The 10,526-nt window shown below is 40.7% G+C and overlaps 1 protein-coding gene across 3 annotated transcripts in view; it reads left to right on the top strand.

Annotated features, from left to right (window-relative positions):
- Positions 1–10,526, top strand: part of tgs1 (trimethylguanosine synthase 1) — a 55,385-nt gene that overhangs the window by 26,279 nt on the left and 18,580 nt on the right. For all 3 annotated transcript variants that reach the window (XM_048595690.1, XM_020519296.2, XM_048595689.1), the window contains exon 11: positions 7,512–7,728. In XM_048595690.1, the coding sequence (XP_048451647.1) occupies positions 7,512–7,728 (217 nt within the window). The remainder of the gene's footprint in view (positions 1–7,511; positions 7,729–10,526) is intronic.

The raw sequence follows: 10,526 nt of genomic DNA, 5'->3' as shown, positions 1-10,526 counted from the left end.
AGCCTTTCTGCTGCTATGATGCTGCTTGGCCTGCTGTGTTCATCCAGCCCTGCACCTTGTTGTCTCATAAGGTAAAGGTGAGAGGGGAAAGATTTAAAGGGACCTAAGGGGCAGTTTTTTCACGCAGAAGGTGGTGCATGAATGGATTGAGCTGCCAGAGGAAGTGGTGGATGCTGGTACAATTACAAATTTTAAAAGGTATCTGGATGGGTATATGAATAGGAAGGGTTTAGAAGGATTTGGGCCAAATGCTGGCAAATGGGAGTAGATTTATTTAGGATATCTGGTCAGCATGGACAAGTTGGACCGAAGGGTCTGTTTCCATGCTGTATATATCTATGACACTATCATGATGTGCAGAATTCAATGAATTTTTATATTAGATGTGTTCAAATCTAGTGAAGTACACATTTGTGTTTACTTCTGGAAATTCTTCAATCAATTTTGCCCTTGTCCAGTTAATTGTGTTGATACTTGCGAATTATATACTTTTCAACAGTTGAAGTCCATCTATCAATTCCAGCACTTACAGGTTAGATGAGGTACAAGTTGTATTGTTCTTTAGTTGATCTGAATCTCGGAAAAATATCCCCAGCATCCCAGCTTCTCTAGTTAAGCATCCCTTCTTTACTTCCTGTCCTTAACAGTTCTTCTGGGTAACATTGTCTGGTGCTGATTATCGCAATTTTTGACCTGGATATTAATGAAAATTTAGGGTGGGAATAAGTTCAGTTATAGTTCCTGGAGGTGCAATGTTCTGATACAGCGAACCATGAGGCTGTTCTTCGTACCTTAATGATAATGTAGTCAGAGATGCAGTTGCCAGGCTTGATCTCTTTATATACGATTTTAGCCTAAATGGATATTTTTTTCATAGTCAAGTACTCTTCCCACATCTTTTCTGTAAGTAAAGCCTCATTGTAAGCCCCATTTATTTTATTTTCCCCAAGCATAATAGCAATGCTGATATTCCTCCTTGCACACAAAGTGCTTCTAGACTATTTGGCTCTTGATATGAGAAAGTTCATATATTACGAACTTGGAGAAGAAGTAAGCTGTTTGGACTCTCATGCCTGCTCAACTGTTCAATAAAATCATCTTTGTATTTCAAATTCCACATTCCCCTTATAATCTTCGTTCCCTTACCTAAAAAAAAAAATCCTGTTTACCTCCACCTGAAAAGTATTTGATGATACCACCTTCTGTCAAAGTTCAAAGTCACACAACATCAAATAAATCTTTTGGACCATAATCTGAAGTCATAGGCTTTTGGAGCACTGCTACTTCGTCAGGTGAAGTAGGTTCACTGTAACCTGGTGTCGTGTGTGTTATGACTTTGTCCACCCCAGTCCAACACTGCTACCTCCACATCATGACCACCTTCTGAGGCGGAGTTCCAAAGTTGCACAGCCTTCTAAGCAAAACAATTTCTCCACACCTCTGTTCTACAAGAGTAGCCCCTAACTTTTAAATAGTGCCCCCCCCCCCCCAATTCTGGATTTCGCCACAAGATGAAACATCTCTTCTGTGTCCACCTTCTCACGATCTTTTCAAGACCTTGTATACTTAACTCAAGTCACCCCTCACTCTTCTAAACTTGCGTGAAAACAAGTCCAGCTTTACCAGTCTCTCCTGCAAAAGACAGCTAATCAATTCATGTTTTATTCCAGTCAACCATCTCTGAACCACAGCTAATGTATTTACATATTTGCTGAAGGAGATCAAAATTGCACAGTGTTTCAGATTTGGTCTAACCAATGAACTGTATGATTGAAGCATAACATCCATCCTTTTCTTTGTTCAATTCGTTGCATAATGCTCTTCTTTATTAGTCTTAATAACTTGCTGTATATGCATGCTAGCATTTGTGACTTATGCACTGGAAAACTTGGATCGCTGTACATCTTGGAATTTTGCAGTCATCCTCTATTTAACTAGTACTGCACTTGTTTTTTTATTCTTCCTGCCAAAGTGACCAACTTCACATTTTTCCCATGTTATGTTTTGTTTACCAAATTTTTGCCCCCACACTCTATATCTGTCTACAGCCATATTGTGTCATCTTCACAACGTGCTTTCCTACTTGTCTTTGTGTCATCTACGAATTTAGACAAAGGCCCCCTCCAGTTTGCAAACAGGTTCCATCCTAGAGTCCATTTGCAAGTCAATTTGTTTGTAAATCAGAACACAATGCAAGACAATATTTCATTTTTCTGAAGAAGGGTCTAGGCCCGAAACGTCAGCCTTCCTGCTCCTCTGATGCTGCTTGGCCTGCTGTGTTCATCCAGCTCTACACCTTGTTATCTCTTATGCAAGACAACATAAAGCAGTGTTTGTAAGTACAGGAAATGTTTGAATGTTGGATATTTAAAATTACACCTTGTAGGGATTGCATTCATAAGTCAGGCATTTGAAAGTCAGGGACCTCCTGTACTATGCATTTATTTGCCTCATCTAAATTACTGATATAAATTGTAAAATGCTGAGGCCCAACCAAAGACCTTGCTGAACTCTTTGTCACATCCTGCCATTCTGAATATAATATCGTTGTTTTCTGCCAACTGACTAATCTTCTATACATTCTAAAATGTAACACACTGCACCATGAGTCCCTCCTTTATTCAACAACCTTTCATGTGGCACTTTGTCAAATGCCTTCTGGAAATTGAAGCATAGTGCCTCCAGAGGCTCCCCTTTATCCTTGGCGCATTACTCCTTCAAAGAATTTAAACAAGTAGGTTAAATGTGCTTCAGAGATAGTAGGAACTGCAGATGCTGGAGAATCTGAGATAACAAGGTGTAGAGCCGGATGAACACAGCAGGCCAAGCAGCATCAGAGGAGCTGGAAGGCTGACGTTTCAGGCCTAGACCCTCCTTCAGAAATGGGGGAGGGGAAGGGGGTTCTGAAATAAATAGGGAGAGAGGGGGAGGTGGATAGAGGAGAAGATAAATGGAAAGGAGACAGACCAGTCAAAGAGGCGGGGACGGAGCCAGTAAAGGTGAGTGTAGGTAGGGAGGAGATAGGTCAGTCCAAGGAGGACGGACAGGTCAAGGGGGCGGGATGAGATTAGTAGGTAGGAGATGGGGGTGGGGCTTGAGGTGAGAGGAGGGGATAGGTGGGAGGAAGGACAGGTTAGGGAGGCGGGGACGAGCTGGGCTGGTTTTGGGATGCGGTAGGGGAAGGGGAGATTTTGAAGCTTGTGAAGTCTACATTGATACCATTGGGCTGCAGGGTTCCCAAGCGGAATATGAGTTGCTGTTCCTGCAACCTTCGGGTGGCATCGTTGTGGCACTGCAGGAGGCCCAGGATGGACATGTCATCTGAGGAATGGGAGGGGTAGTTGAAATGGTTCGCGACAGGGAGGTGCAGTTGTTTAGTGCGAACCGAGCGTGGGCGTTCTGCAAAGCGGTCCCCAAGCCTCCGCTTGGTTTCCCCGATGTAGAGGAGGCCACAACGGGAACAGCGGATACAGTATACCACATTAGCAGATGTGCAGGTGAACATCTGCTTGATGTGGAAAGTCTTCTTGGGGCCTGGGATGGGAGTGTGGGGGGAGGTGTAGGGACAGGTGTAGCACTTCCTGTGGTTGCAGGGAAAAGTGCCGGGTGTGGTGGGGCTGGAGGGGAGTGTGGAGCGGACAAGGGTGTCACTGAGAGAGTGGTCCCTCCAGAAAGCAGATAAGGGTGGGGAGGGAAAAATGTCTTTGGTGGTGGGGTCAGATTGCAAATAGCGGAAGTGTCGGAGGATGATGCGTTGGATCTGGAGGTTTGTGGGGTGGTACGTGAGGACGAGGGGGATTCTGTTTTGGTTGTTATTGTGGGGAGGGGGTGCGAGGGATGAGTTGTGGGAAATTTGGGAGACACGGTCGAGGGCGCTCTCGACCACTGAGGAGGAGAAGTTGCGGTCCTTGACAAACGAGGACATCTGAGATGTACGGGAGTGGAATGCCTCATCCTGGGAGCAGATGCGGCGGAGGCAAAGGACTTGGGAATAGGGGATGGTATTTTTGCAGGAAGGTGAGTGGGAGGAGGTGTATTCTAGGTAGCTGTGGGAAATTTATATAGCTGTTGACCCTTAAAATGACCCATGAGACACTTGTCTAATTCACATGTAGGTTTCTAGATTAAGAGATCCTGGATATGCCCCTGGGAGATCCTTGTAAGGAGCTGGAGGCAGATACTTGATGGGAATGGTCACTGTCACAGCCCTAAGATCAGCACTGTTTCCAACAAGGGGGCAAGTTGTCTTCTATGATGATTCAGGTATCTTTCAGCACGTCCCAAGATGCAACTTGTCTGGGTTAAAACCTCTGCCTTAATCTTGCCTCCACATTTATATTCATAGTGGGAAACTATTCATTATAATCATATGTGGTGTTCCGTCATCTCATCAGTGATAGCATCCTAACTTTGCATTGCAACTGCTCAGAAGCTGTATTTTGGATTCCCAAATTGTCATAATTTTTAAATCCTTTGACAAACATTAACAGCATGTATAATTTTAAAATAAGGACTGCAGTAAATTCAAATTGGTCTCTGACCTCTTAAACTGTTTTCACCTGAAGACCAAGCTTAATCACCATGTTGTCATTGGAGATTACCTCGTACTATTTTAATATTGTTGTGTAAATCATGTATGCTCTTATTTTGACACTAGCATTTTCTAACAATCTCTCAATAAATCGTAGTTTTACAGCACAGAAGGACAATTGGCCCAGTCTAACTAGGTCAGCATTTATTGCCCAGAGGGTAGTTGAGAGTCAGCCACATTGCTGTGGGTCTGGAGTCACATGTAGGTCAGACTAGGTAAGAATGGCAGTTTCCTTCCCTCAAGGACATTAGTGAACCAGATGGATCTTTCCAACAATCAACAATGGATTCATGGTCATCATTAGACCCCTAATTCCACTTTTTATTGAATTCAAATTCCACCATCTGCCGTGACAGGATTCGAACCTGGATACTCAGAATGTTATCTGGGTCTCTGGATTAACAGTCCAGTGATAATACCACTAGGCCATTGTCTCCCTGTATTATATGACAAAACCGCTAACCACTGTAGTCCTACTTTCCAGCTCTTGATTTGTAGCCTTGTAGATTTTAGCACTTAAATTTTTTATTGAACTACCTTTAAATGTGATGAGCCTTCTTCCCTCCACCACCATCCTCTGATTTAAAAGAAAATTCTCCTCAATTCTCTTCTTGCCCTTCTGCCAATGACATTAAATTGATGTTCTGCATTGTCTTCGCTTAAGGGAAATGAGATTTTGCTATTCACTCCATCAAAACCCCTCTTTTTTTTTTAAATTTTATATGCATCAATTAATTTTCCCTCTGTTAGAAGCAGAACAACTCCCGTCCATATAAACTTTTCCCATAGCTGCAGTTCACCAGTGAATCGCCTCTCTATCTTGATCAGTTGAATAAATAGTGCTTCATAAGCTCCAGAAACTGAAACTTTCCATGCTTATAGAAAGGGAATCACTAGTAATGCTAGGAAAATTTGCTATATCCTTGTGTTCTTTGGTCTAAACCATGGGAGAACTAATTGTGTTATTCCATTAGAACTGGAGCAAATGGAGGATGTTTTTAATTAAACTATAACTGTGGGACAAAGAAGTGATGGTACAAAGTGCTAAGGCCAAATCCCAAGATTGTTGACCAAAAGCATTTGTCATTCAAAATAACTATCTGTGTAGAATGGTTGTCTAACTGGCAGCAAAGTAGAGGTTAAAACAAGAAAGGAACCCTTAAGGGTATTTAGTTGCTCTGTTGGAGGTTGTAGTGATTGTAACAAGGTCAGCCATGTGTACCTCATAGAATGAGTTCCCTGATTGGGACTTTTAATCTGGTCCAATTAAGGAGCCCTGGCTGACTGACATCCTGTTCACTCTGAGAGCTCATTCTGAGGGAGCTGTATCAGTGTCAAGGACTCGCCACGTGTAAATAAAGGGTGACTTGGTGACGGGATACCAGCCTCTCATGGAATTATTTCAGGGGTAAATGGAAATCAGTTTTGTGTAAAAGCAAATACTGAATGCATTCCTCATCCATAACTGTCATTGTAAATCAATTTTGTCTGATATATTTTTTAAAAAGTCATCAAAACCACAGTCTCTTGAATGCCAGATAGCATTTTCTTCTATTCTTTTAACTAATTCACATTGATATCAGTTGAGTGTGCATATAACTGAGATTTCTGTTGACAGCACAGTCTCTTATTTAAGATTCTGATGATTTCTACATTATCTTCGACCTCCTGCACAGGAATCGGTTTGGAGAACGTAAATCAGTTTTGCACAAACTTTTGTAAACTTTCTAGTGTCGTGTGCCCGGATTAAATTTGGAAAACTTCCTGATTGGAAAAGCCTTCCACTTCCTCCTAAAATAAGAAAACTGTAACTGAAGATAATGCCTGTATGCAAAGTGCACTTCAAATGAGATCAGTATCTTGTACAATTCATTGAGTCACTCTTTACAGATCAGTGCTTCTTTAACTCAAACTCTTTCAGATTGTTCTCACACTGCTTTAAATAAGATCCAGATGGCTGAACCTGTAAAACAATTACTTGGATGTATAATTCAAAGTAGATATCAAAGTGCTCTATCTGAAGACATGTCTGATTGATACATTGAACTTTTTCATTAATTTGAAACCAAGTTAAAGTTTAGCTGAGAAAAAAGTGTCTTGATGACCAATGAGAACATTTTTAAAAGGTTTTTGAGCAGTAACAAAATTTTGAAGATATTTCATGTGTAACTTTGAAAACAGCATGCCCAAAGCAGTACTGGGGTAAAAATAAAAAAGATCAAATTGTGCATTCATGACCTGGAACAAAAAAAATACTTTATTGATGTATAGTAATTGTTGTAATGTCAGAAATGTGTCATCTGTTTTGCACACAAGATCCCACAAGTGACAAATATAGTGACTAAGCCATCTATTTAAGCAATGTTGCTTAAGTGACGTTGTATAGGATACCAAGGCAAACCTGCCTGGTATTCTTTGCAAGAGTGCCATGGGATGATTTTCATCCACTCATACAGGCTATTTGATGTTTTACTGAGATTGGGCATTGAGGAGCTAGCTCATTTTGAATCAGAGAAAAATGTGTTGGGCTGAAATTACCTGTGGAAAGTAGCTGGCAAAATCCTATTGCTTTCACCATGGTTCCTGACCAAGAACTTGCCTTCATTTAAATTCTGAATGCTGGAAGAACTGGTACTCCATATATTTCATACACTTAATAACTAAAACGTAGCCCAGAAATAGATGTCTTTATAAGGTGGACTTGAGTCAAGTGCCTAACCAAGGTACATGGCATGAATCTCTTAAAGGAGCGTTATTTCCATGCTTTTGTACGTGGCTTTTGTATGCTTTTCAAAGAATATCTACTGTAGATACAATGGATAATTTTTAATTTTTGTTGTTTTAGTTTGACTGTAAACTTTCTTAATCAGGAGAGTGCAATTTATATATTTGCTAACCAACCTTTTTCTTTTTGTTTCAGTGATTGCTGTTGATATTGATCCTGTGAAAATAGATCTTGCACAAAACAATGCTAGAGTCTATGGAGTGTCTGAACAGATTGAATTTATCCTTGGTGACTTCATTCTGCTGGCTTCTGACCTAAAGGCTGATGCTGTGTTCCTCAGTCCTCCATGGGGAGGCCCTGATTATGTCAATGCAAAAATCTTTGACCTGAAGACTATGATGTCTCTTGATGGATATCCTTCAAAACCTGTGTTCAGAGTTTTAAAATATATCTTTATAGCAGAATAATTAGGTTTGTTAATACTTACGTTGAATTTTTTTTGCACGTTTGTGAATTTTGATTAGCATTAAAAGTTGTAATGCTATAACAAAACAATTGAGCATCAAGAACGTGCAGTAAATGAAAAGCTAGAAACTTGCCATTTTTGTGTATTAACTACAGTTCAACCCCATTTTAACACCGTTTCACTTTAACATCAACAGTTTATGGTGGTCTGCATTTTTGTTTAGCATTGTAGGATTCATTTTAAAGTTATTTCTCACCAATCTGACATGGGGCTCTGAGACATGACTGGCGCCATTATGGGGCAGTTGTCTTGCTGCTGAAACTCTGACTCATGGCTTCTCCTGCTCCCTGACTCCTCCTCTATGTATGTTTGTTCTCATCAAATCTGCCCTGCTTGCATGCTTATTGCTTCCTTCTCACAAATCTGCCTTCCTTTAAAGAAGGTCCTGATTACAGATCTGGATAACATCAGAGCTCCAGCATTGGATCTGTGCAAATGCACTTTCCAATGGTGCAGATGTCATGAATTGGAATAACTAGTTGTTTTCAATGTGTACAATAGTATGTGAAACCAGAAATAAGTTTACTTTTGCTCCCTGCCACTGTCTGCTGTACACATTTCCACCAATTACTGCATTCTTGTCCCCAGGGTCCTGGTGTTACCACAGATACTGATTTCCTGGTTAACATCTCAAAAACCCATTTAGATATATGCAGGCCATCCTAGGAACAAAGGTGAAGTCCCTTTGGCCCTTTGAACCTACTCCACAATTCAATAAGATCCTGGCTGTTTTTGTTGTGGACTCGGCTTCACTTTTCCTGACTGCTCCCTGAAACTATTGATTCTCTTTTATATCAAAATATTAATGTAAGTCAGCCTTTCATAAATTTAAAGATACATCCTCCCCTACCTTCTGCTTAAGAGAATTCCACATTCTGATGACCCTCTGAGAGAAAACAAAGTCTCTTTATTTCTAGCCAAAGAGGGAGACCTCTTTGTTACCATACATCCCCTGGTTTTAATCTCCCCCTGGGGAATCATCCTCCAGGTGTCCCTTCTACCCAGTAGCCTTCTACGTCTTGTATGTTTCAAAAAGACCACCTCTCAATCTAAACTCCAATGTATGTAGGCCTAACTTATTTAAACTTTCTTCATAATATTAAGCCTTTCATCCCAGAAATAAGTTGAGCAATCTTTCTCTAAACTACTTCTAAAGCGATTATAGCATTTTTTTTTTTCCCCAAATATTGCGATCAAAACTATACAATACTCCAGACGTGATCTCACCAACATCCTGCTGTATAACTTTCTTACTCTTACATTCCATTTCTCTTCCAATAAACGACGACTTTCTAATCTGAACACCGTACATGCATACCAACTTTGTGATTCTTGTACCAGGACCCCAAGATCTCTCCATTTAAACAGTACACTGCTTTTCTGTTCTTCCTGCCAAAATATTTACCCACACTTTACTCCATCTGCCAATTTTTTCAACTCCCTCAACTTGTCCATATCCTTTTGTATTTCTTCCTCCCTCTTGATGACTTGCATTTCAAACACTCTACTTCCTCTTGACAACCTATTTTGGCGTCATTGGAAAATTTTGCTTCCATTCATTTGTCACCCTCATCCAAATCATTGATAGATATTGGAAATACTTGAGAACCCAGCACTGCTGGCCACTTCACTCGTTAAAACAAATTTGTTTATCACTATTGTCTGCTTTATGTTAGCTAGACAATATTTATGATGATTTGTTAACCCTACACCATGTGCTCTTACTTTGTATGACAATTTTTGTAGCATCTTATCAAATGCCTTTTTAGAAATCCCAAGTATGCTACATTTACTGGTTCTCCTCAATCCACTATGGTTGTTACTTTGGCAAAATAAAACTGTCATTAAACATGATTAGGCAGTCAGGCTAGGTGGTTGAAATTCAAATTTGGGCTGTAGTTCAGTGACAGGAGGTGTGACTGCAAGTGGAGCAGGCATGGTAATCCAATGGAGGTTGTGTTCAAGGAGCCTAGGCTCTTGCAATTATCCAATAGTCAGAAAATAGTTGATAAAATCCATTTTAAAAATCCAAGAATATTAAAACAGAAGTTTGGATGAATAGCTAAACCACTTACTGTCCTTGTCCCCTTTAGTGGCTGATTAATTAATCACTAAGCCAAACAGCAGAAATTTGTATGCTCCAACCGTGGTTCGCCTAAAGTTAGTTGATATTGGCTGGGGAAGTATTGCAGCTGCTGCAATCACATTCAGTTTGAAGGAACTAGTGGCCCAGTATTTATAGAGAAACATCTGAGGGGCTGTTTTGCCTTCAGAGCTAAAAGAACGGATTTCCTCAGACCCTGCTGAATTCAAGATGTTTCATCTTAATACCCTGGCCACAACCTGACAAATGGAAAAGGTCACTGGCTGTGGCCTTTGAAACCCAGCAACAGCAGTAAAGTAATAGAAGTAGAGGATGCAGGAATCAGACACTGTAAAGTTCTGGTTGGAGGAAGGGACCATAAGTAGAAGGAGATCAGAGGCTAGAAGATTATGGTCTTTACTCTGCTGTTTGAAATAAGCTTATGGTATTTTTCAGCTCACCTTAAAGGGCAGATTTGGCATAGGTTTAACATCTCATCTAAAGGACAGTACCTCTGGCTGTGCAGCCCCCTCTCAGTGCTGCAGTGCAATGTCAGTCATGCTGAATTCCTGGAATGGAAACTTGAGCCAATAATTTTCAG

The sequence above is a fragment of the Rhincodon typus genome, chromosome 4 (assembly GCF_021869965.1).
Source record: "Rhincodon typus isolate 14 chromosome 4, sRhiTyp1.1, whole genome shotgun sequence".
Classification (NCBI taxonomy): domain Eukaryota; kingdom Metazoa; phylum Chordata; class Chondrichthyes; order Orectolobiformes; family Rhincodontidae; genus Rhincodon; species Rhincodon typus.
This window is presented reverse-complemented; position numbering and strand designations above follow the sequence as displayed.